Source organism: Arvicola amphibius, chromosome 6 (genome assembly GCF_903992535.2).
Source record: "Arvicola amphibius chromosome 6, mArvAmp1.2, whole genome shotgun sequence".
In the NCBI taxonomy this organism is placed as follows: domain Eukaryota; kingdom Metazoa; phylum Chordata; class Mammalia; order Rodentia; family Cricetidae; genus Arvicola; species Arvicola amphibius.
This window is the reverse complement of record NC_052052.2, coordinates 152995277-153020676: the sequence shown is the minus strand read 5'-3', so window position 1 is coordinate 153020676 and position 25400 is coordinate 152995277. Positions and strand designations below refer to the sequence as shown.

Here is a 25400-nt window from a genome sequence, read left to right as displayed (position 1 = left end):
ACTGAGTTTTGGAAGGAAGAAATTGCCGTATAAGAGTCTTTCTGTGTCTTCTTAGAAACCTGAGTAGTTCAGTAGTTCAGAATGTGGGCATCAGCAGCCCACCACAGCGCAACTCCAGGGGACCATTAAAGCCGGGTAATGGAAGGGCAGCTTTCATTTTAAAACTGTAAACCAGTCCAGGACTCATGAAAGAACTGTCTGTTTCCTCGTAGAGTTGAAGAAAGCTTTAAGACCTTGTTTTGGTCCATATTTGGCTTGTCTGAGGTGATCTCGGTGGTGCTGAAATACGACCACAAATTCATCGAGAACATTGGCTACGTGCTCTACGGCGTTTATAATGTCACCATGGTAGTCGTGCTACTCAACATGCTGATAGCCATGATCAATAACTCCTATCAGGAAATCGAGGTAAGCCAGCTCAGCGCTCTCCCTCCCTCGGCCAATCGCAGCACTTCAGCAACGACAGCAGACACGCCTGTTGTCTCACATGTGTTGTGCGGCTAAGACAGTAAGGCCTTCTTTCTGGACCATACTGGAAGTTCCCTGCCTGTCTGCCACATGGCCCTGCTGCCACCACCGCGTGGGAGGGCCCAGTGAGAGCAGAAGGAGTAAGCATCACTCAGACAGCGTGCCCACGGCACGTAAGAGTGGCTGTGTGCCTGTCTCCCGTCTGCCTGGCTGTGCTTCTTATGAAGAGCCCACTGTGTGCCGAGTCTGTTGAGCACCTGGTAAGACAGTGCTGCCACCACCAAGGAGCACATAGGCCAATAAGGAAAAACAGAATGGGGGCTGGGGAGATGGCTCTGTGGGTAAAGTGCTTGCCTAGCAAGTCTGAGGCCCTAAGTCTGGATCCCCAGAACCTGTGTAAAAAGCTAGGCATATGCAGATAATCCCAGCTCTGGGAAGCAGAAACAGCAGAATCTTGGGAGCTCTCAGGCCAGCCAGCCTAGCCAGTCAGTGAACTCCAGCCTCAGTGAGAGACCTTATCCCCCAAGTATAGTGGAGAGCGGTGGAGATGGGTCCTCAACATAAATTATGGCCTCTAGATGCAAACACGTAAGTATGCACACTCATATATCCATGCATGCAAATCCCCTACACATATACACACGCAAAAGCAAACAAACAAAACAGGTAAAAGCTGGTGAGATGGCTCGGCAGGTAAAGGTACTCGCTATAGAGTCCTGACAACCTGAGTTCAACCCCCAGAACCAACATAAAAGCGGGAAGAAGAAACCAGCTGCACAACATCGTCTTGACCTCCACATGTGCACCGTAGCACACGCATTCCCACACCACACACACACACACATACACACACACAGAGCGATAAATAATTCTTTAGTCCCTTGATCTCCACATGTGCAACGCAGCACACACATTCCCACATCACACACATACACACACATACACACACACACACACACACACACAGAGAGAGAGCGATAAATAATTCTTTAGTCCCTTGACCTCCACATGTGCACCGCAGCACGTGCATTCCCACATCTCACACACACACACACACAGAGTAATAAATAATTCTTTAGTCTTAAAAAGACAGGTAAGGCAATCATCAAATCATCATGCTCTGGGGTCAACACAGCAGGGCACAGAAGATGCAAAACAAAGGGGGAGAAACTGATGGGAAGCTTGGGGCCATTAAAGATGAATTTACTTTGCCAGAAAGATAAAGGCTGTGGAAGCAGCAGTGGTAGAGCATTCACCCAGCACATGCAAGGCCTTGGATGTGATCCCCAGTGAGGTGCAGAGGAGGCAGAAAGGAGATAATTTTAAATAATGAAGTTGGGGATACAGCTCAGTAGCAGCATGTGCCTGGCAAAGTCATAGTCCAGTCCCCAGCTCTGAAAAAAAAAAAAGAGGTACGAACAGATCCTTTATTAGGATCTAAAATACATAAGCCATGGTTTAGTCTTATTTAGACCATCAGGAAATTAAAAGCAACACAAATGAGCAATAATAGGAATCAAGTTAAATTGATTGTGACGAATCTGAACACAGGAATATCATTTAACTTAGTGGAAAAGAAAAGGAAAGCATGGTGGGGATTGGCAGCAAGGCCGTTCAGCAGGTAAAGGAGCTGTAGCCAAGCCTGACGACCTGATTCAATCCCAGCACTGCGTGGCAGAAAGGGAGAACTGACTTCCGCAAGTTGTCCTCTGACTCCACACATGTGCCATGGCATGTGCGCACCAGACACCTATGCACACAAAATAATAGATACGTGAAGTACATTTCTTAAAGATCAGTGCTCCTGCATGTCATCCCAGCACACAGCAGCCAAACAGGAAGATGAAGCCCTGCCTCGGCTACGTGGCAAGACTAAGTCTTAGAAGCAGACAAACAGAAAAGATGGGCAGTTTTAGCTAAACTACGGCAGTGAAGCCCCCAAGCCCTGCTGTTAAGAGGAAGGCAGAGGCAACTTGATATAAATAGTGCATTCTTCTCCTGTGGAATGAAGAGGGGATCCAAGGGAGTGTGGGTTCATCCCCCTTTGTCACTGCATGTGTGTTTGGGAAAGAAAAAACTTCTCAAGGAAACCATAGGAAAGATATGTGGGGCTGGAGAGATGGCTCAGTGATTAAGAGCGGGTGCCGGAGTTCAGTTCCCAGCACCCAGGGATCTTATGCCATCTTCCAGCATCTGTTGGTACTTGCACTTACATGTGCACATAGTCCCACCCTACACACACATGTGCACACACACACAACACACACACACACACACACACACGTGTGCGCACATGTGTTTTTTAAGAGGGGAACAAAGGAAACGCCCCTCTGGGATACCTGACTATTGCCAGGTAGAATTGGGGGAAAGAGGCAATGGACAAGGTCCCTTTCAATTTATACTTTTTATGCTTTCTAAGTCAGAAGAAAATCACTCTGATACTATTAAATGAAAAAATGCAAGATTAATTTCTCCTGATATAAACAGGCAAATCTCTTATTTATACGATGATACAAATGCATACATCCAGGGGAAATAGTAGAAAAAGATTGCCAAGGTTGGGGCCACGGTCTTTCTGTGTGGCAAGGATTTGGAAGGAGGCTCAAGCAGGGCCTTTCTCATTTGCTGGTTAACCCTGTGCTTAAATAATAAGAAATGGTTATTTCCATGGTTCTCATATAGAAAAACAAAGAAGTTATTTAATATGGTTTTCATTTAAATTTTTATAAAAGTAAAATCAAGACTGTGTGGCTTAAACATCAGGCATTTATTGCCTCGTATTTCCTAGGGGCTAAAAGATCTAAAAGTCTGGGCAGATGGTTCCCTGTGAGGCTGCCCTTCTTGGCATACACACAGCAACCTTCCAGCTGTGTCCTTACATGATTCTCTACTGGTCCTGCTTGATTGGGGACCTGCCCTTAGATCCTCATTTAACCTTAAGCACCTTTTAAAATGGAAAGCAGCTCTGTCTGCAAATACAGTCCCATCCCACAGTGGTGGGGTTAGGGCTGCAGCGGGTTGGTTTTGAGAACAGTGTTCAGTCCATAACCTGCTCTCCCAGAAAGATTGTTCCAGACTATCGGATCAGAGAGGGTCAAACAGAGCGGTTTGTTCCGCACTACAGGAGCACACACTGGGCCAGGGAAAGAGGCAGGGGGGTGGAGGAAGTAGGGGATGATCCTAAAGCATCAGCTGCTCATCCCCCCACCATCACCCCCACTCCCTGAGAAATGCAGCATTCACCTTAGAGATGGACCGGTGGCATCTTTTTAAGAAGCATTTCTACATGTTTGGTTACCTATGCAAGTGAGCTATTGCCCTCTAGTCTTCCCATCATTATGGGCCTCAGTTTCCCTAAGTGTAACAAGAGGGAAGTGGTGTTGGAAGAAAATCCATAGGTCTTTTTATTTCCTGCCCAGAGAGCTCTGCCACATCCTAACAAGCTTTGGTCCTCATAGCTATGGCATAAGAAGGTTGGCTGAGCTGAGTGATGCCCACTGACTTGGTGCAGAACTAGGCAAGCTCATGGCTCATGGTGTCACTAGGATGATCTCTGAGGTGAGCAGAACACTGAGGTGGCCCAACCCCTCCCCCTGGCCCATGAACAACTTCCTGGTCAGGTCAGAGCTGCTGTGCCTGCCCGTCTCAGTGAGCCGTGAACTTTTGGATAATGCGGGGTACTCATGACCACATTCGGCCATGGCGAGTGAATATCCGTATGCCTTCTACAAGGACTGGTTCACTAGATCTTAGCACCTCGTGTAGGAATCCACAGGCTCTGCTGCCCATGCCGCTGCCATCCTCTCCACTTCCTCCCGCTGGGGAGGTCCTGGCCCTCAGGAGCCACCGTCCACTGCCTCCCTGCCTGCCTCCTCACCCTCCTGCTCACCACATGGCCTTTTGTGTCAGCAATTAAATGAGTCGCTTGGTCAAAAACTTGTCTTCTTCTAAAACTGAGAAAATCCCCTCTCTGTTGAACTCCCACCACCAGGGATCCACACTTCTCAGCTCCTCTCCCACTGTGACTCAGACCTATTTTTCTCTACTTCACCCCCTCAAACTGGTGGGGAACCATCCAGCGCTAAAATCAGCCACGAACAGACTTTGAGCCCCGGGGTAGGCCAGCCCCGACACGGATCCTTTCTCAGCTCTGGCACATCTCTGGATCAAGTCCAAGGCGGGCTGATGAGTGATTTATCCCACCAAGCCACTGACCAACTGTGCATTCCAAAGCACATGCTTCCTCCTTCAAAAATATGGGCTAGACTATGTATGTATGGCTGAAAGCTAGCAGCGAGGCCCATGCCCAGCTGTGGAGGTAAAAGGCATTTCTAGCCAGCTCCTGGCATGGTTAGACACGTTTCATGCATAGCCCTTTGGCTCTTCCAGCCACCTATGAGGCAGGTAATTATTACGCTGTCTCCATTTGTAAATGAGACAACTGAGGGCCAGATTGGCTAAGTGGGATACCATAGTTTCACAGCTGGTAAAGACCATGGCCAGGATTCTTACCAGTATGCCAGTCTTCTTCTCATTTCCAGTCTCCCTGTTACACCAGGGTGACGCCCTCCTCACCAAGCTCGTAGTCTACAAGATCCATCCATTGTATCCCAGCGTACACGGGTCACATGTGGGGCCTTAGCGGTAGAAAGCAAAGGGCACTTGCTATTCATGGACTTACAGCCTAGTGGTCCGTCCCAGCCGACTATAGGTGCATCCTTGCTGGGCTCACAGTGCCTTGGGGCGTAGCCACTGCCTGTGCAAACAAGCGCGCGCGGACGCCTGCTTCCAGACAGCATGGAGGAGGCAAGCCTTACCACACTCTGTGGAGTCACCAGCTCAAGCCACATTGTTAGTGAGAGACTTTCAAACAAGATACGGGTGATTCTACGCCCCATTGCCTCGGGCTCACAGTACATTTCTGGGGGACTCTCCTTTAGGAGATGACTAACTCAGTGCTGTAGTGGCCAGAACTGTGAAGTCAGCGGACAGAAGGCTGAAACTACAGTGAAAACAGTTAGTTCTTAAGAGCTACCAGTGGGGACACTGGTGAAGGCGCTGGTGGGGGGAGGGGCATCATGGCTGGGGCGTGGGGACACTGGTGAAGGCGCTGGTGGAGTGGAGGAGGGAGCTTTTCCACCAGGAACACTGAGGCAGGTAGAGTGTTAAAAGTGCTGCCTGCGCATGGTCTTAGAGATGCTCCTGACCTGCGCCATCACAGACGAGGGACACACCCACAGCACGCCAGTCCTGTCCAGCGAGCCGCTCACACGCTGTAGACTTGACCCTGTTCACACCCTGCTCAGATGTTAAGCTGTGGCCCCCAGTGTGTGACTGATTCCCTTGTTCCACAGGAAGATGCGGACGTGGAATGGAAATTTGCTCGAGCAAAGCTCTGGCTTTCTTACTTCGATGAAGGAAGGACTCTACCTGCTCCCTTTAACCTAGTGCCGAGCCCCAAATCCTTCTATTATCTCATAATGAGAATCAAGATGTGCCTCATAAAGCTCTGCAAATCTAAGGCCAAAAGCTGTGAAAACGACCTGGAAATGGGCATGCTGAACTCCAAATTCAGGGTAGGTAGCATCTGGTCGTGGGGAAGGGGGGAGTGTGGGTGGGGCCGTGTGTTCGACTCCTTCCTTCCAACAGCCACCCCTGGCACAAAGCCAGCTATCCAGCGTAGGTGCTACAAGGAGCCACCACCTTGCCAAATCTACCAGACACCTCAGCAAAGCGCCACCCAGCAGAATGTCCCTAAGTCCCCTAGAGACGCTTTCAGTTCAGCAAGCTGCCTGCTGCGTGGAGAGACACGACCCCAGCAGAAGGGAACCCCTGTAGCAGTGGTTCCCAACCCTCCCAACGCTGCGACCCTTTAACACAGGTCCTCATGCTGTGGTGACCCCCCAGCCATAAATTGTTTCGTTGCTACTTCATAACTGTAATTTTGCTACTGTTATGAATTGTAATGTAAATGTCTGATATGCAGACTTCTTAGGTGGCCCCTGTGAAAGGGTTGTTTGACCCCTGCCCCTGGGGTCCTGACCCACAGGTTGAGAACCACTGCTCCAGTGCATGTGGAAGCAGATGGCTTTTTACAGAAAGCAGCCAGAGGATGATCTGAGGACAGAGTTCCCTGCACCTCCTCCCACCTCTGTGGTCTCAGTGTTTATTGGAGATAAACCTCTGAGGAGTTCTAGAAGAAAGACACAAAGCCCAGGGCTTCCTAGACCAAATGCGCCAGCGAGAGTCGTTTACTTTGACAACCCTACAGAAACTCAGTTCCCAGGAGCAACAGTCTAGGGAGTCAAGCCATTTCCAATCCTTTCCCAGAAGGTTCCCTACAGGCCACCTCTGTGTCCAGATACTACTCCAAGCCCTGCCGTGTATGCATGCATCTTTCTTTCTTTGATTTAGAAGGCCCGCTACCAGGCTGGCATGAGGAATTCCGAAAACCTGACATCAAACAACACTTTCAGCAAACCCACCAGATACCAGGTAACTACCCCTCCTTACCTATGTGTGAGCAGAAGTAGACGCCGCTTAGGTGGATTCAGTACGTGGCTGTGGGAACGCAGATCACAGCTTCCCTTATAGTACCTGCTGTATGCCAGTATTGTGCCATCTGCTGGGCATGCCGACAGGGCTCCTACCCCGGGGGCACCTCCAGGCTTAGGGGGAGAGACAAATAATAAACACATAGACAGCATACTGCATCAAACTGATAGAAATCCCAAGAAATAAAGAATAAGATTAAAACTAGAGAAAACCAGGAAGGTTTAGCTGGGGTAGGGGGGTGGGGTTGGGGCATCTTCATGAAGAGAAGAGTTGGCCAAGACCTCAGCCAGGTAAAGGAGACAGCCATGGGGCCTTCCTGGTAAAGGTGGAGAATCACAAAGGTCTCAAGCTGCAGGGGAGAACAGAAGATAAGGTTAGAAGGGAGGGAGAGTCCCACCATTCTCTCAGGATGGCAATAGTATCCGGTGTCGTCTAAGGTCCAGGAGGGGAGGGTAACTTGGCAGGGGACAGGCATGATTACACTGTACTCAGCATCAGTGACCAGGCAGAACCAGCAGGAGGAGGCACGGTGCCTGTGGTTCGGATCTAAGGGATGGCTATTTCTGTTGGGCTGTGTGAGTGGGCAGTGGGGCAGAGCTAATACAGTGCACAGCTCTGGACTAGATGTGGGGTGGGGAGGAGTCGCACCTCCATGACTCCCAGTGTGCCCTCGGTGGCCAGGTGGATCTCGGGATCACCACTGAACCTGTCAGCCTGCAGAGATGCTTGCTACAGAACTTTGGGGGAGCCCTCTAATGCGTGCAATCCCCTTATGCCTTCTGGAAACCAGGACTGCCTCCGCTCCAGTGATGAATGGCGACTACCGCTTAGCTGTTGGGACACGCGGGGAGTTCTCTCACTGCCTCCTACTCCCTGCAATGAGCAGGTTCACCCTTGTCCATAACTTCTTCTGGCTGTTAATATGATGTTTTCCTGGGTATCACTTTGGGCTGAGGTGAGAAGGTGACATGTCCCTGGTGCCACCTTCCCACGGGGCACCGCTGCTGACCTGGCGTCTTCCGGACACAGGTCTCAGGTTGAATCTCCTCGCCCGGGTTTCAGAAGCCAGCTGCGCACTGGAGATGATTTAATTGTTCAATTAAGAAATAGCTCATCCTTGAAAACACTTAAGTCTTAACAGATGACATGAGCTCAAAATTGGCAATGGGCAAATCTTGAAATTAATCGTGCACAGAATAGAGATGGCCCTGTTTGGCCTGCTTTGAGCTCTTTCACAGGCCAAATCCTCTGCCAGGGGAGGGCTCCCATTTCTCAGCTTCTCGGAGGAGAGCACAGATTTTGTGTGTCACAGAGCAGATAGCAACTCCTAATAGAAACCCCTGATCTTGGACAGAACGGCTACTGAGATAAAGGAAGAATGATTGCCTGCGACTCCTGCACCCAGATGAATGGCAATCAACCTCACAGCTGTCCCTGTCTGCCTACCCGCACCACGATCTCAGTCCTCCAGCCTTAGACTCCCAGAAACCCCTGCTGTGATGTTTGCAGCCTCAGGCTAGGGATGACCTTGGGAAGCTTTGCTCACTATTATTTTGTCATCTTGGAGAAAAGCTCCAGGCTACTTACTCAAATAGTCCTCACAGAAAAGCGGGAAGGCACTGGGAATGGGGGCTGAGGGACGGCAGTGGGACTGGAACACCCTGCTTTTTGTACCTGGCCACTCTGGACCAGCCCGGCTCTGTGTCTAGCTAGTCATCTATTCAGCTTTCTGAGCTATTCTAGCTTTCTGAGCTAGTCATCTATTCAGGATCTAAATTAGTCTTGAGATGACCCCAGAGGTCATGTGGAAGCAGTCTGGACACTAGTGGTGTCCTTTCCCCCCAGATGCCAGCAAATTTTACAGCTTACAGAACTAATTCTCCTTGGCCGGGGCCTCACAGCTGGTGGTGACCCAGCTGATTCTCTGGGCACTTCTCTCTCACCACAACACACCACCCAGGCTCTGGCCTGTCATTCTGGTGCTTCCCTAGAGTCCCCTCAGTCCCTGCCTTGCCAGGGCTTGGTGGTCTCTAGTATGGTATCTGTCAAAACCCCCAAGCCCAAGGTGAGGATGTGGACCGGGAGGGGCCTGGATCAGTGTCCTTTGCCAGCTGCAACACGCAAAGCAAAGGTGGATTTGAGGGTGACCTGAGGCTGTCTTCCTGCTTTGGGGCCCACTGGGGACCTTCCAGGCTGTGTACTTCTGATGCACAACCGTTTGATGGGCAGAGAACCTGCGGTCTTCAGTCCATCGCCCCTCCCCTGCCTTCCCCAGAGCAACCAGTTCACTGCAAGCGTGTTCTGTCGATCTTGTAAACTGTGGTCATCTGCAGAAATCCTGTGAAATCACAGACAGGGCAAGCTTTCCTCTTTCACAGGGTCCCTGGGCCTGGCTCCCTCTGTCTCTTCCTCTGGAGTTCCCGGGTGGACAGAATTCTCTGTTTTAATCTTCTGAGCCCTTTTGCTCTGTGAGGTGGGGAAAGGCAGTTCCTGCAGACTGGAGCATCCACCTGGAATCTGGCTTACTAGTTCCCTCAGCACTGGCTGCATGGTTAGTTAGGTCTTTTCCAACCTGGCTCCCATGCCCAAGAGCCCAAACAATGGACTAGAATCAGGACGCGGATGAGAGGGCCTAAGTGCACTCCCCTGAGAGCTGAGTTTCTGGAGAGATTGAGTGAGCTCACTTTCTGTGGATAAGACTGATACACTATGGTCTGTAAGGTGTAGTACATGTCTGAGTTGCTTCTGCTTCCTCTTCCTCTTCCTCCTCCTCCTCTTCTTTCTCCTCCGAGAAGATGCGTGTGAACTGGATCTCACCAATTCAAAACGGAGCTTGGCAGGCATGTGCTAGAGTGTCATTAAGTATAGCCCTTGGGATATTTTTAGAGGACTCAGTTTAATCGTGTGGCCTAATCCAGAGCTCAGTGGATACTAACTACTAACTAGGCAGGACTGTGGTGGCTGCTGCACCCACAAAGAGGTGTCATTCACACTCACCCATTTCTTTCAGGCTTTGTCTTGTCCTCTTGCATCATGAACAGCTAGACTCCTTCACTCAGGAGACCGGAAGTGGAGAAACCATTGGCTTGCTTCACTGAGACAGGCTCTCACTGTCCAGACCTGGAGCTGGCCCAGGAACCTACTATCCTCCTGTCTCAGACACCGAAGTGTTGGCAGTTGAGGTTTACAGGAGTGCACCCAGCAGGGACACTTAACTATTGAGGTTTGCCTTGAAAGGCAATGAACTTTAACTTGCTCACCCTTTCTCTTGAATCTGTTGTCTGTGGTTTCTGTCCTGCCAGGTCCCCACAATTGTTAAGTCCCAAAGAAATTACACAAAGGTCTATATTAGTTATAAACTGATTGGCCCCTTAGCTCAGGCTTCTTATTAACTCTTATAACTTATATTAATTCATTATTCTTGCCTATGTTAGCGACTTGACTCAGTACCTTATTCAGTGATGCAGTCACATCTTTCTTCTTCTATGGCCAGGTCAGGACTGCACAAACAGCTTTCCTCTTCCCAGAATTCTCCTGTTCTCATTAATCTGCCTCTACTTCCTGTCTGGTTGTCCCGCCTATACTTCCTTCCTAGCTACTGGCCAATCAGCATTTTATTAAAATACTATTGACAAAATACAGATCATTGTCCCACATTATGAATCGGCCTAAAAATGTAGAACAGACGAATGTTCTTAATTCCTTAGAATAAAAGGTGCAGCGATTAACTTCCATTCTCTTCTGGGAGAACCAATTAAGGGTAGTTTTTATTTTTGTGTTTGTTTGGTTTGTTTTTCCTTTGAAGGTACCAAGGAGTGGGTACACATGCCTGTGATGTAGATAACCTGCTTCCTGGACTAGAAGAATGTCCCAGAGAAAAGGTTGGGCCTCATTTCAGACACTGCTGTGCTAATACCACCATCCGAGGACAAACAGGGCAGCTTGCTAATGAGCTGTTCCCAGCACCCAAACCATGGAGCTGTGGGGAGGGGGACCCACAGGCTCCAGCAAAGGACTCACTGGCCTAAGCTCACCCATGCCATGGGCGAAAGAAACTTAGCTCAGGACATGTAAAATCTTTGGACTGCAGTCTGGAGACATCTCCTTGGCTAGGCAGTCTCAGCTGAGGGCATGAGGAGAACCATCAGCTGACAGGAAATTCGTTGACGCCTCTACCACTGTGCATGCCATTCAACCCCATTTCTCTGCGGTGAGGGAGAATTTAGGACTGAACCCAGGTCCACTGCAGGTTTCTGACTCTCAAGATACTGCTGCGTCCTCCTGATTCTGGGTATGAGCAGGTGAATGGGCCACTGGCCAGGGCAACAGTGGCAGCAGGGAACCCTGGCCCCTCTTCCATGCTGCTCATCTCACAAGAGTCAGAAATCTCAGCTTTCAGAATATTTTTAAATTCTGTGATTTCACAGGAACCCTGGAACAACTAGCTGGCAAAATCCAAAGTTCAGCTCCTCGGGGCTTCCTGACACTTGGCACTATTCTTGGTGCCCCTCAGTGTGGTTCAAGCTTTGTTCAGTAAGGAATACTTACCTGCTGTCGGGAAGCTGGGGCCAGAGTCCCTGCTGCACCATTCCTGGGAGTACAGGGTCAGACCTGGGGGTGTCTGGGGAAGTGGTCTCTCCATCACGGCCCAGAAGCCCAGCTGAGAGTGAGGTTGACGGATGCTGGCAGCAACTCTTCAAAACTCTTCCTCTGCTTGGTCCTGGCCGCTGCTGTGGTCGGCACACTGCCCTCTTAAGGGCTGCAATTACCTGAGCTGACCTGCTAAGATTTCCCAGCATTCCCTTTCTGGCCAGGGCTAAAGTGGGCTTAGGCCTCATGCAGAGCCATGTATTCAAGGTTCCCTCTCTCCTTGGCTTGGCTTCTCCTATTCTCACCTCTTGGGGAGTATGGAGGCTAAGCAGAGCTCTGCCAGGCCCTCCACCGGGCAGAGCACCTGGGAGAGAGGCACCAGCCTGCTAGCGCTCCGTGCTGCCTCCCAGGATGCATGAGGGAAGGAGCCCTTGTTGGCTGCCCCGCCCCTGAGCCCACCTCTGCTTCTCATTTCAGAAAATCATGAAACGGCTCATAAAGAGATATGTGCTGAAGGCCCAGGTGGACAGAGAAAACGATGAGGTCAACGAAGGTACGTGGGGGCCCCGAGGCAATTTCTTTCTGATTCCGCAGGTCATGGTTCTCTCGGGGCTGAGACTGTGGTGGTGTTGGCGTTCTGTGTCCTTTCTGGGGGGCTCTTTGCTCTCGAGTGTGAGCAGATGCTCACCATGAGGCGGGGAGACCAAGGTCTTCATTTCCCTGCCTCAGCAGCTGCTCCACCCCGGGGTCTCCGCACTTGACCCGCCTCTCAGTCTCCACCTGTCTCACCACCAGCTCCCACCTCCGCCCTGACCCGCCTCCATCTCACCTCCTCCTCTTCTCTAAGAATGCCGGGATTAGACTGGCTCCTAGACCATCCAGGGGACTCTGCCAAAGCCAGCTGGTTAGCGCATGATTCCACATGTCACCTTAGTTCCTGTTCACTGTGTGACATAACTCACCCTCAGTCCAACCACCAATGATGATGATATGAGCATCATGGAGGTGTGGGACGTAGTGATGGTTTCCTCGGTTGGCGTCCAGCACCTTGAATTCAGGAGAGCCTAGGAGCCCACCATTCATGCCCTCCTGTGTGGGCATGTATACAAAATCCCATTTCCAGAATCTGCCACTAGCTCAGCCCCAAATGCCCATCCTGCCTCTGTTCTGAGTTCTGAGACTCCAACAAGAGCTGTGTTTCTCGGAGGGCATCCCTCTTCAGTACCTGCTGATTAAGGTGCACAGACCACAGCCGATGCACCCCTGCAGCTGTGGCAGAGCCTGCGGTCTCCCTCGTAGATGACAGTGTCAGGTGGTTCCTGTGCTCTCACCGTCTCAGTTATTATCCAGTCTGCTTAAGAGAGAGGCGGGTGCCTTACGTGGGGGTCATTACTCATGCAACACCCAGGATAAATACTCGCTACCCAGAAAGCCCCTTGTCCACGACTGGAGATCCTCTGCCTCCCCTCACTGGGACCACAAGTGCTACCAAAGGAGCCCAGCTGCTGAGTGACACTTTGCCTCATCTTGGGGGTACCCAGCATAGTCTGAAAAGCAGCAATGCCCAATCTAGCTGCTAAGCAAACAGACCTGAGGCTGGGCAGCAGCACACTTACCTCTCCTTGTGGGCCCCAATTATGAGATCACCAGGTGCCATGTCTCCTAGCCTTATGGATGTGTGACTGTGACAGACATGAAGGTAACGGATACACAATTTGTGGGCGGGTGCCCCGGTGTCATTGCAACTTAAATGACACCATGAGCCTGGGGTTTCATGAAGCCCCCTAATAAGAATAGTGTGTATAAGATCTCTGCACTTCATATATTTAAGCACACCCATGTAAGCAATAGGAACAATATTCCCACAAGCAGTGGATTCCTGCAGAATTAAGTCTGGTGTCTAGAATATGAGGAAAGAGCCTTCTACTCCCCTTTGTGCTTAATAAAGAGATTCCCACAGGCCAGACCCCATGGGCTTCTAACCATGTGGGTTACTATGGAAACAGAAAATGAGAGTGACTGCTTGGTGGTCCCCTGTTGGGGGAGGCAGCTGCAGGCATCAGGGAGGCTCGAACTGGCGAGGTCAGGCTGTTTCTAAGAACGAGCTGAAGGTGCTCCCTGCAGTTGGCCAGCCCCAGGGCTGTTCTGTGTAGAGCCCGGCTCTCAGGTGCACGTGTCCACAGAGTCAAGCAGAGCATCCCGAAGGTGAACGTTCCAGCTAACGAGCATCTTGCTCACTCTTGACTGGAGCCAGCAGTGTGTGAAACAGTTGCCAGAAATCTTGCAGCCCTGAGCTCCACATCTCCAAACTGTGAAGGGGGAGGCTTTCCAGGAATGGGGGGGGGGGGGGCTGTAAGTGCATAATGGGAAGTCAGCTGGGTGGCACTTTTGTTCTCTGAGATCTGTGGGCACAAGGACCTTCATGATCCCAACACCTCCCCCCCCCAACCCCAGGGGCTAGACCTGCACCCAGAGCACAGTACTGCCTTCCTTCTGAATGGTCATCCCAGGAACCCTGTTCTGTCCTTGCAGGTGAACTCAAGGAAATCAAGCAAGACATCTCCAGCCTTCGCTATGAGCTTCTAGAAGAGAAGTCACAAGCTACGGGCGAGCTAGCGGACCTGATCCAACAGCTCAGTGAGAAATTTGGGAAGAACTTAAACAAAGACCACCTGCGGGTGAACAAGGGCAAGGACATTTAGTGCCTGACGGGCACCTGTGACTTCTACCAGCATTCCAAAGCCGGGCTGATGTCCCAGTCACAGCCCTGTTGGGGAGGAGTTCCTCTCCACTCCCCTGGGATACAAGGGGATCCACTGGCTCTGTCCTGGGCATGTGGCTGACATCTTAACCCAGGACCTGCCTGGACCCAGGATTGTGAAACTAGGCTGTTGGGAGAGAACAGCTTCCCCAAGGAGGGAGGAAGTGCCATCAGACAGACAGGAGACCTCCCACCCAGCCTCGGTGGTCAAGGCAGGGAAAGGCCGTCTTGGATGCACATATGTGCCCTCCCACCCCACTCAGGACTCCAGCTGTGTCCTGGGAAGTCAACCCTCCCCATCCTGTGAGTCCCTTCTCATTCCTCCCCGCCACATATACACACAACCAGAACCGGGAGGTGGCCTCCGACCTACTCTTAAGTGCCAGATGAGAACCCAGATAGCCTAATAGATAAATAGTTCTATTTGTTTATTTAAAAAAAAGTTTAAAAACACTAAATCAAAAATTGTACTGTAGAGAAAAGTTGTCATTGTTTAGAAACGACAAAATCCAAATAATGTATTTTTACCTTTATTAAGATTATCTTGTATTTACTATTTTTACCTAAAATGAGAAGAAATAAAATTACCTCATAAGAGCCTGGGGATCTCTGTGGATGTCTGCTGGTCCATCTGTGACAGGTGGACCTGGCTTTGGGGACCCTCGGGGTCAGGGAATCTGAAAGGAGAGGCCCACACCCCCGCAAGAAGTGGGTGACCTCTATCCTCACTGCCAAGCCCCACCTCCCATTTCCAGCCCTGACTCCAGCCTCTCCAAGGTCAGGAAGGAAGTGGTGAGGGAACTGCCAAGTTTGTTCCCAGCCCTCACCCAGAGCGTTCCTGCCCTGTTGGGTGTACAAGGAGGGCAAGGGGGCCAAGGAAAGGGGCCTCACATCCAAGGGTCCTAAGTGAGAGGAGAGAGCAGCCACCAGGTGGCGCCCAGCCCCAAACAATGTGCCAATGCCCTGGGATTGAAGGAGATGCCACTGGTCCCAAAGAAACACAGACTTCAGGATTACTTCAGTGTACCCATGTGTACTACTGTGTACCATGCATCAGTACTACTGTGTACCACGCATCGGTACTACTGTGTACCACGCATCAGTACTACTGTGTACCACGCATCGGTACTACTGTGTACCATGCATCAGTACTACTGTGTACCACGCATCAGTAGCCCCATACATCAGTTCCCAAATCTTCACAGAACCCCTAGAAGGATGGTCAGGATTCCAAAATCAAATGCCTAGAAGATACTCTGGAAGGAAAGGAAAGGATGGTTACACATGCACACACATGCACACACATGCGTCCACACACATTTGTGGATATGCACATATGTAGAGATGGGAACTGTGTGATGGATGACTTTTCAACTTTGCGATCTTGTCAAAGCTCTGCATTCAGTAGGAACCACACTCCCCATTTGGGTTTTACTAGGGTATTGATACAAGGTAGGGTAACATCTCTGGATGCTAGGTGGCAGCTGTTCCTGGGCATATGTGACCATATGCACTGACAGGCAACCCTCTACAGGGGACTTAGTATTTTTGCATACAGGTACCCTGTGAGATACCGCAGTAGGTGGCTTTGGCCAACTGAGCACAAGTTTATACTGCTGTCTGGTAGAGTAGGTAATATTTTCAAGGCATGATGAATTTGTATATACTCTCCATAAGTCCAGGGGTGAGCGTGCCTCGATATATGCAGAAAGATCAGACTTGACTTTCAGGTATCCAGTTGCAGAATCTGTTTGCTTCACTCTGAGGTAAGGAAGCAGCAGGCAGGATGCAGTGACGAACAGAAGGGAAGTTGGTTCCAGCGCCTAGGGAAGCAAGGATGGTACATCCCTACTCATTGCTAATTCAGGCCATTTTACCAAATCTGCTCCATTTGGAAGGGCAGGGGAAGTCAACATTTGTTGGGCCCTGGATGCTGAGGTAGGCTGCTAGAGAAGATGGTGCAATGAATATTCCATATCTGGGTCTTCCCAGCCCCACCCATACCTCAACCCAGGGCTTGAGCAAGATGCAAACCCCGTAGCCCATGGGCATTATGCAAATATAAATCCCTGTCCTTAACCTGGTGTCAGTAGGGGGATTGTAGGTGTATTTCAAAGAACTTCTGGGGCTGGAGAGATGAGTCAGTGGTTAAGAGCACTGACTGCTCTTCCAGGGGACCTGGGTTCAATTCCCAGCACCCACATGGCAGCTCACAGTCTTCTGAAACTCCAGTCTAGGGTATCTGATGCCCTCTTCTGGCTTCTGTGGGTGCTTCATGCACATTGTATACTAACATACATGCAGACAAAATACCCATACACATAAAAATAAATTAAAAAATAAAATGATCAAGTCTATGGGTGCCTTTTAGGCTGTGTGCAGGTCTCCAGGGAGAGAATGTCTTTCCCTTTGTCACCCTCCCAGCTCCCAAGCCTGCACAGGATGAATGCATGTGTGCTGCAACTCTTTACTTGGCCTCTGACTAGGACCCAGGAGTCCCCTTGCAGCCTAGACTCTGGATAGAGGCATACATGCTTGGTAGGAAGAACAAATAATCTTACCAGAGAGGACAAATTACCAATGTTTCCGGAAGATTTCCCTTCCAATCTCCCGCTTATCTTCCTCAGAATGCTGATAAACACTTCGAAGCCACAGCAGGGTCCATTTCCCTATCTGCCTTCAGCCAGAGAGAGCTTGGCAGGCTTTTCCAAACTGTGTGACACCCTGTTCCTAAAAACCTAAGCTTCAGATCTGCTCCTCAGAGAGATAAAGGAAAACAGGCCCCGCCACAGAATTAGCACTGGAACTGAGACTGGTCCCATTCATTGGGCTTTCAGGGCCATCCAGGAATGGCCTGACAGCTGCCAGATGGGCAAGAGAGAAGGGGGGCTTGGTTTCAAGTGGAGAGCCTGGGACTGAATGAAGCCTAGCAGAGCTTACCAGCCTGGAGCTTAGTGGTAAACTCCTCATCTGCCCCGAGTTTGTACACCCCCCATGCCTGTGCCAGCAGGGAAAGCAGCTCAGGCAAAGCAGGGCAGTGAAGAAAGAAAAGGAAATGTAGCACAAGGGCAGAGGAACAGGAGTTGCACGTCCCGTCTCCTGCAGCTCTGCCCACCTGCCGTCATGCTGTCTCGTGTAACTTTAATGTGTACATTTGGTATCTGTTGCTTATGCCCAAAAGGAAGATCTAGGAGAGACCCAGGACTAGTCTCCAGTACATAATGGACTAGAAGCAAAGAGTGGTACCTAGAGAAGCCCTCCCAGGGACCTCCCAGGTTCCAGATTTCTCAGGTTCCTGCAGACAGCACCCTCAGACCCTGAAAAGCTTCATGCATTTGCAGAAAATGCAAGCCCTCCCAAGCTGCATTTTTGTCCAGCTGTGGCTGCGCTATGTGGCCCCGCTCCCGCTAGCCTGGAGGATTGCCAACGCCTTCCCTGGCAGAGCCCACTCCCTGCCCAGGGGGAGGCTCCTGATCAAGCCTCTGGGGTAAGCAGAGATTAAGCATGGAGATTGTCCGTCATTTGTCACTCTCAATGGCTTCTAATAGGACTCAACAGGTCCTGCTGACATTTCCCAGACAAACCCCCCAATTAGCTGTGGGGCTGCTGCCGCTGACAGGCGTGCTCTCATGCTTGCTCTCACACGCTTGAGGAGGCAGCACTCCTCCCCTCCCAGTGAGGTCCCTGATAGGTCTGACTCCAGGGAAGTTCCTCACATGGAGGTGGCAGGCCTAGGAAGGCTGTGACATCCTGAAAACAAGGAGCTTCATGGACTGTCACTCCTCCGAGGGCACGTTACTGCCCTGCAAACTGCAGGGAAGCGGGTCGGCATGCAGAGACCTTGCACCAAGGAGTTCTGACCTACCTGTGCAGCCAGCCTCACCTTCCTTTCTTGTCTGTCTCTTCCCTTCACCTCTCGCAGGGAGAAAGTTCTAGAGAGAAGGAGGCACAGGAAAGGGAGAGAAATAAACCAGTTTTCTCTGTCCTGGCTCTCAATGAAACCACTTCCAGCTGGCTTCCGGGCTCAGCAAGATCCTGAGGCTAACCCACCCTCACTGACCCTGGGAAAGTCACACCATGGGAACACCACCCACCCACTCACTAGTCTCCTCTGGATCCCCCAGCAAGCAGCTTTCGCTTTGTTTCAGAAAAGGAAGGGCCCTAAGATGTGGGGGGATTGAAGGTACAGGGCTGCTGATTCCAAAGGCTTGAGTCTAGAGAAAAGAGCTTCAGACAAGACCAAGCCTTTGAGGGAGATGGCGATGGACTGTCTCCAGGCTCTCCACACCCCAAAGTGCCTTCCACCAGCCTGAGAGAGATGTGGAAGCCACGGAGAGGCCAAGGTAGCAGGCAGGGGGGGCCCAGCTGGAAAAGGGGTGTCCTGGTACCCTAGAGATCAGGGCCTTAGCTGTTCTAGCTCTGCCCACTGGAAGTAACTAGGAACAGCTCAGCCCTTCCTGTGGCACCTAGCCTTTGCCCTGCACCTGCGAGGGTTAAGGAGGAAGAGGAAGGGGAGGGGCCCCTTTCAGCCCTTGGTGTGCTCTTACAAAAGGTAAATTTAAAGGTGTTCATCTCAGAACCTCCATGTGTCTGAATCAGAAAGAGGTGGGGCAAACATGGCCCACTGGTGTAGTGTCAGCCACATTGACAGGCAAAAGGCCCGTGTGTGCTTCGAGCAATTGACATGCAGAAGCTACCTGCAGGGCCAGCAGCTTATGTCAATGGTTCCCACTTTCTCCTGACAACCAGAAAATGGGGGAAACATAGCCATGCCGTTTCCATGCAGGAATCAGGTAAGATGTGGCAAATGCAGAAACCAAGAAAGCAGGCATTGGTCGTGGGCTAGTGACTGCACTGCGCTCACCCCAGCCAGCAGAAGCCAACACCTGATGCCAGTGCAGCCAACCAAAGGCACAGTCCTTCCCACACGGTCAACAGCTGCCCATAGCAGGGCAGCTTGCAGTTTTGCCTTGAGTTTCACATATATATGTGACCACAGGGATGCTGAGCAAGAGAACATGCATCAATCCCTGGGCATGTGGAGAGGGGCTGTCTGCAAGGACAGGAACTGTAGAGGGAGAAGAGGAGTAGCAGGGTGTAAGGAAGGAGGGGAGGGAGGAAGGAGTGGGTGCAGAGCTGTGGGTCCTTGGGTGAAGCCCGCCCCTGAGGCCCTGCTTCCTACAGCTCTTCCATCCTGGTGACTTGCTACATGGGACTTCTTAGTTCACCGTCAAACAACCGCCACTTTTGCTCAAGCTGATTTGCAGTAGGTGCCCCTCAGTGATCTCCTGAGCCTGGCTGGATGTCACCCTAACTCCTTTCCCACCCTTCCCTGCGTTAGGTTTCAAGCTTCCACCATTTGAGACGTCAAGGCCGGAATCTGTCCACAAGCACTGTTTCTCCTTAGGGCTCACCAACTGTGAGCGGACAAGGGGGACCAAGTTAAAAGCTCAAGGAGAATGTGTGAGGCATGGGGCCTGGCAGTGCTGCTCAGTGGCCTGGGGATTTGGGCCCCTCAGGATTAGAAAAGCTGTCTGGCCCATGTGGAGACAGCTGAAAATGGAGATGCCACACAGGAGGTGAAGCAGAGAGGTGAGAAAGGATGCAGGCACGGTGACCACATTCTCACCCTTGTTTGTGGGGTCCGACCTCAGACACTCCAGAAATAACCAGTAGTCACTCTGTGGACGATCAATTTCTGGCTGGTAATGCTGTTGCTATAAATAGGACCTATGCAGCCTCGTTTTGTAAGTACAGGCTGGTGGAGTCGACTATTGGAGTTACATAAAAACAACTGAGTACTGATTCTGGGGACATCTGTAGCTCCTCATGTGTGCAGACATCAGGAGCAGAGTTACAGCCACCATACCTCTGACTCACCATCTTGCAGATGCCCAGACCTGAGAGAACAGAGGAAGTGACTCTTCAGATCACTTCAATGACAGCAGAGAATGGGCCCCAGGGTTCCAGCTCTGCACTGCTTAATCCCAGAAAGGCAGCAGCAAAATAGATCCCCCAGTGCCTTCCCAATCTGCAGAAGGAAATCAGCGGTCCCCAAGCCAGCAGATCCCTGCTGAAGGTGAGCATTCCATCGGCGCCTCACTGGCTCCTCCGCTCCACACACAGACACTCAGAATTATCGTCACCGTATGTCACCAGCAGCATGAACACAATGAATGTCCTGTGCTTCAGAAAAGCCATGTGTTCCATAGCAGTTCTACTCCAGAGAGGAAGATGAGTTTGGTGTCCTGGGACTCCTGAGCCTGTCTGTCATCTGTCTCTGAGCGCAGTATAAGGGTGTGTGATCTAACTTGCACTCAGGTTGCTGGGAGAGGGAGGAAAGGATGGAGCTTCCAGCCACTCCAGGCAGATTCTCAGCGCATCTCACAAATGCCGACCTTGCAGTTTGCCTCCTGTCCAAACATAGGATGGAGAGGACTTGCACCGGGGTGAAACATGAGGACGGTTCCTGGAAAACAGAAGAGCACAGACATAGGAGGATAGCATGTGCATCAGCTATAAAACATGGGGGGGGGGGCTGGAGAGATGGCTCAGAGGTTAAGAGCACTGGCTGCTCTTCCAGAGGTCCTGAGTTCAATTCCCAGCAACCACATGGTGGCTCACAACCATGTGTACTGAGATCTGGTGCCCTCTTCTGGAGTGTGGGCATATGTGGAGGCAGAATGTTGTATACATAATAAATAAAAAAATTGCTAAAAAAAAAAACACATGTGAGGATAGTGTGTGCATCAGACATAAAACACCATGTGAGGATAGCGTGTGCATCAGATATAAAACACATGTGATAGCGTGTGCATCAGACATAAAACACCACGTGAGGATAGCGTGTGCATCAGATATAAAACACGTGAGGATAGCGTGTGCATCAGACATAAAACACCATGTGAGGATAGCGTGTGCATCAGATTATTGCTGTGAAACACTATGACCAGAGCAACTTAAGGAAGAGAGAGTTTATTTTGGCTTCTGGCTCCAGAGGGCTAGAGTTCCTAACAGCAGGGAAGGCATGGCCTTGTGGCAGGAGCAGAAAGCTGGCTGTGCCCTGAACAGGAAGTGGGGCTGGCTATGAAGCCTCAAGGCCCGCCTCCAGGGACTTACTCCCTCCCCTGCAAGGCTGCACCCCCTACAGGTTCCATCAGCTCCCTGGAGCTCCACCAGGGGATAGAGTGTTCTAATAGATGAGCTTAGCAGAAGCACATCTCATTCCAACTCAGAACTAAATGTTGTCCTCTGCACTCAGCTGTGTGCACTGGTAGCCGCAGGTAAACCGTCCAGAGAGACAAGATGTGGACCCAAGCCCACCGCTTGGCACTGATGCCATGCTGCCCCACTAAAGAGGAGACAAGGGGTATCTGAAGGGGAGACTGGGACTGCTGAGCCCCAACATAGAACCCGAAGGGAAGAGGAGAGGTGGGGCGGGGTGAGGGACAGACAAGTGATTGCATCCAGGTCCACCTTGTGGCAGAGACAGGTGACCTGAGGACGTTTGGAGACTTCATCTTCAAGATGGGCCTCGGTGGCAGTCATACCCACAGTCAATGAGCAAGAGGCATTATCACAGCCAGGAGCACAAGGACTAGTGGCAGAGGAGCCTGGGTTTGTGTGACCTCTGGCAAGTCCTACACAGGACATGAGGTGGACATCAGCACCAAGTCCCAGTTGAAAGATGTACACCATTCTGAGGCAGAAGTCCCACTGCCACAAGCTCAGCTGTCTCCCGTGGCTGCTGTACTATCTATTCTATGGAGTGTTTGGGTGACTTCTCAGGAAGAAAAGGGAGAAATGGCTGTGCTGAGCTGTGGCATATGTGGCCCCAATGATACACATCTTCCACGTCTCAAATCCCACGAATCCCTTTGCATATTCATGCCTGGCCCACCATGTGACTTGCATTAGCCAATAAGGCATTAGCAAATAGAGCACAAGGAATAGTTTGATGAGTACATGGTCACTGGGGCTTGCCTTACAGCAAGACAAGTGCCATGTTGTAAATAAGTTGGCACACCTCATTGGAGTATGACCACAGAGAGAAACTTCAGAACACGGGGGAGGGGAGGCTCTTCCAGTCTGGTTGAGCCCCAACTGAAAGCAGCCCACAAGCAATTCAGCCCCAGAGAGCAGAAGAACCACCCAGCTGAGCCCTGAGAAGCAACACTTTGTTGCATGGGGGCTGGAGACGGCTCAGTGGCTAAGCGTGCACAACTCTTCTTACAGAGGACCTGAGTTCAACTGTCACATCAGATGGCTCACGACCTCGTACACCTCCACTTCCAAGGAACTCAGTGTTCTCTGATCTCCAAGGGCTCCTTTACACACTTGGTACACAAAAACTCATAAAGGCACACATTCATACATATAATATATACATTTGTGGAGTTTGTTGATGTAAGAACTTGTGTTTAAGGTAGATGGTACCCAGTGACAGACAATGTAAACAAAGAAGCTGAAGGGTGGTCCAGGAACCATTCCTCAGCACTGTGGAACGAACCCAGGGTCTCCTGCACACGAGGCAAATACTCTGCCACTGAGCTGTATCCTGTCTCCGTGCTCTTTTTGGCTACTTGTCTGTGGAAAAGCAATCTCATTACTAAATCCGCAAATAATGATACACTCCATTGCTGCCTCTACTAACGTTATCCAACAAACCCACATGCGCGGGCGCTACTGAAACTGTAGTTAGGCTTTCCAGCCCACCAAATCCAGTCGTGCCTCAGTTAGAAGCCTGTTTCTAGACACCAGTAAAACCAACACACACACATGCTCATACACACATTCACACAATACACACACACGCTCATACACACATGCTCACACATGTTCACATACAGTCACATATATGCTTATACACGCATGCTCATACACACATGTCACACACAATCCCACACTCACACACATGCTCACACACATGTGCCACACGATGAAGCTTTGGCCATCAGACAGGAGGATGCATACGTCATTGAACAGGCTGATACAGGCAGCTCACTCGGTCTCCAGCTCAGCTCCCATGCAGTGTGAGAGACTAGCAGGACTGCATGGATGCCTGCTGTCTCACTAGAGAGAAAAGAGCGAGCCTGGGGACAGGTAAGAAGAGCCCTGGAATGCTAACGAGAGCTGTGGCCACCACAGAGAGCAGAGCAAAAGGAAACAAGAATGTCTGTTGGCTGCAGTTCACTGAACGTCCGCCCAAAGGCCTGTGTTTTAAAGCCATGGTCCCCAGAGTGGTACTATTGGGGGTGGTAGGACCTAAGGCCTAGTTAGAGGTCCTGAGGTGACTGGGGTATGTCCTCGTAGGGCCTTGTGGAACCCTGGCTGCTGCCTCTTTCCCTTCGGCCTCCTAGCTCATGCTGTAAGTGGCTTTCTCTGCCACATGCTCCCATCATGATGAGCACTTGACACACTTCCTAAAGCGCAATCAATCATCCATTCATGCCCTGGAACTTTCCAAACTGTGAGCCAAAATAAACCTTTTTAAAATAAGAGAATCATCTCAAGCATTCAGTTGAGAGCCGGCCAATGTGTTGTCCAAGAGACGAAAATGATGCCTTCTTAGCTCTCCATACAGCATCTGAGAACTTTCCTATCATTTATCTCCTTTAGTCCTAACAACAACCCAACGGCGTGGGCAGGTTGGGATTTGCTGTCCCTGTTTCATAAACAGAGCCTAAGTAGGGCAAGTGTCCCCTTGAGTGGACCACTGATAAAACGACAGTTCGTTAGATGGCGTGGTTGCCAGGCTGACCGAGAGGGGATGGTGACGAAACAATTGGACCCAGTCCTGGCCCGGTCTCTAGGCAGACCAGTGTGAGGCTGCTCTAGTTTTAGAAAGAGGTTTAGGATGTGTGCGAGCAGGAAAGGCGAGGGATAAAGCACCAGGAACAGCAAAGAAAGAAAAGCCAGGGCCAGGCAGCTCAGCCTACCACCCTCCACCCCACACCCAGGGCATTGCTAGAGCCATGAGAAAGGGGCCGTGGACACTAGCTACGGCTGGAATAGCTGTGTGTGTATTTCCTCTCCTTTCCCTAGGGTTAAAGAGATGGCATTTATCCCCTAGGACATGGGGAGAGTCCACATGACCTTCAGGCCAGGGTATCAGGGCTGCAGAACCAAGGCATACAACCTGCCAGGGTTGCAAAACAAACTTCTAAAGTTTCTGCCACCTCCAGCTGAGGGACAGGGGCGGGGGAGCTGGGAGGGGGGGGGGGTTTCATCCCTAACATAGTGCTCTGAGGTAGCTGAATGGAAGACTCTAGCAGGCTGGGCAGGGGTGGGGTCTACACCTCTCCCCACCACAGTGCACACGGGAGAGAGGTGGTAAGGGGCATGGCTGGTTCCCTACCTACTCTTTCCTCCTCTTGGGGACTAAAATATAGTCACTTCCAATCTGCGTCAAGAGCTATGTTGTTAAAGAGCATTCATAATTAGACCAGGTAATTCAGTCTTTAATAATCAGCCTGTTTCTCCCTCCAGCCCACTACACCTCCCCCTCCTGTGCCCACTTCTATTTTCATCCCACCCCTCCCTAGCAGGAATTACCTATAGCAACTCTGCAGCTTTTGTCTTCACTGTTCTTTCCAAATAGGCCCAGGGCTGATAGTGGGCTTCTCTGCTACCTTTGCTGTTTGGAAGAATCTCTCTGAGCAAAGGTTCCACAGTGCCAGAGAGAGAGACTATTTGGTAGTGTGGATAGGTGTGAAAAAGACCCTGCCCAGTCACCCTCTGGCCCAGACTTCTTAATGGCCAGATGAGAAAGAACTTCTCCCCCAAACCTAAAGAACAAGGCTCCATCCATCCCTCTGTCCTCTCCAGTGGGGATAGGGGGTAAAGATTTTTCTTCATGATGAACTGTCTCTGGCATCACCAATGAGACTCTCCCTGCAGCACCAGCCCGTGCCAGTCTTTGCCTTCTGCAGGTTGGCAGGGGCCGGAAGAAGAGGCACAGATGGAGCGCTTAAGGAACGGGTACCCCAGAGATGGGAGGGAAGTGGCAAAGCAAATTGCTTTAGCT

The 25400-nt window shown here is 50.9% G+C and overlaps 1 protein-coding gene across 1 annotated transcript in view; it reads left to right on the top strand.

Moving 5' to 3' along the window:
- Trpc7 (transient receptor potential cation channel subfamily C member 7) overlaps positions 1–14315 on the top strand; it is a 112971-nt gene extending 98656 nt beyond the window's left edge. Inside the window, exons 8-12 of the mRNA XM_042055336.1 lie at positions 213–408; positions 5823–6044; positions 6883–6963; positions 12091–12166; positions 14146–14315. Of these exons, the coding sequence (XP_041911270.1) occupies positions 213–408; positions 5823–6044; positions 6883–6963; positions 12091–12166; positions 14146–14315 (745 nt within the window). The remainder of the gene's footprint in view (positions 1–212; positions 409–5822; positions 6045–6882; positions 6964–12090; positions 12167–14145) is intronic.
- Positions 14316–25400: the final 11085 nt, after the last annotated feature.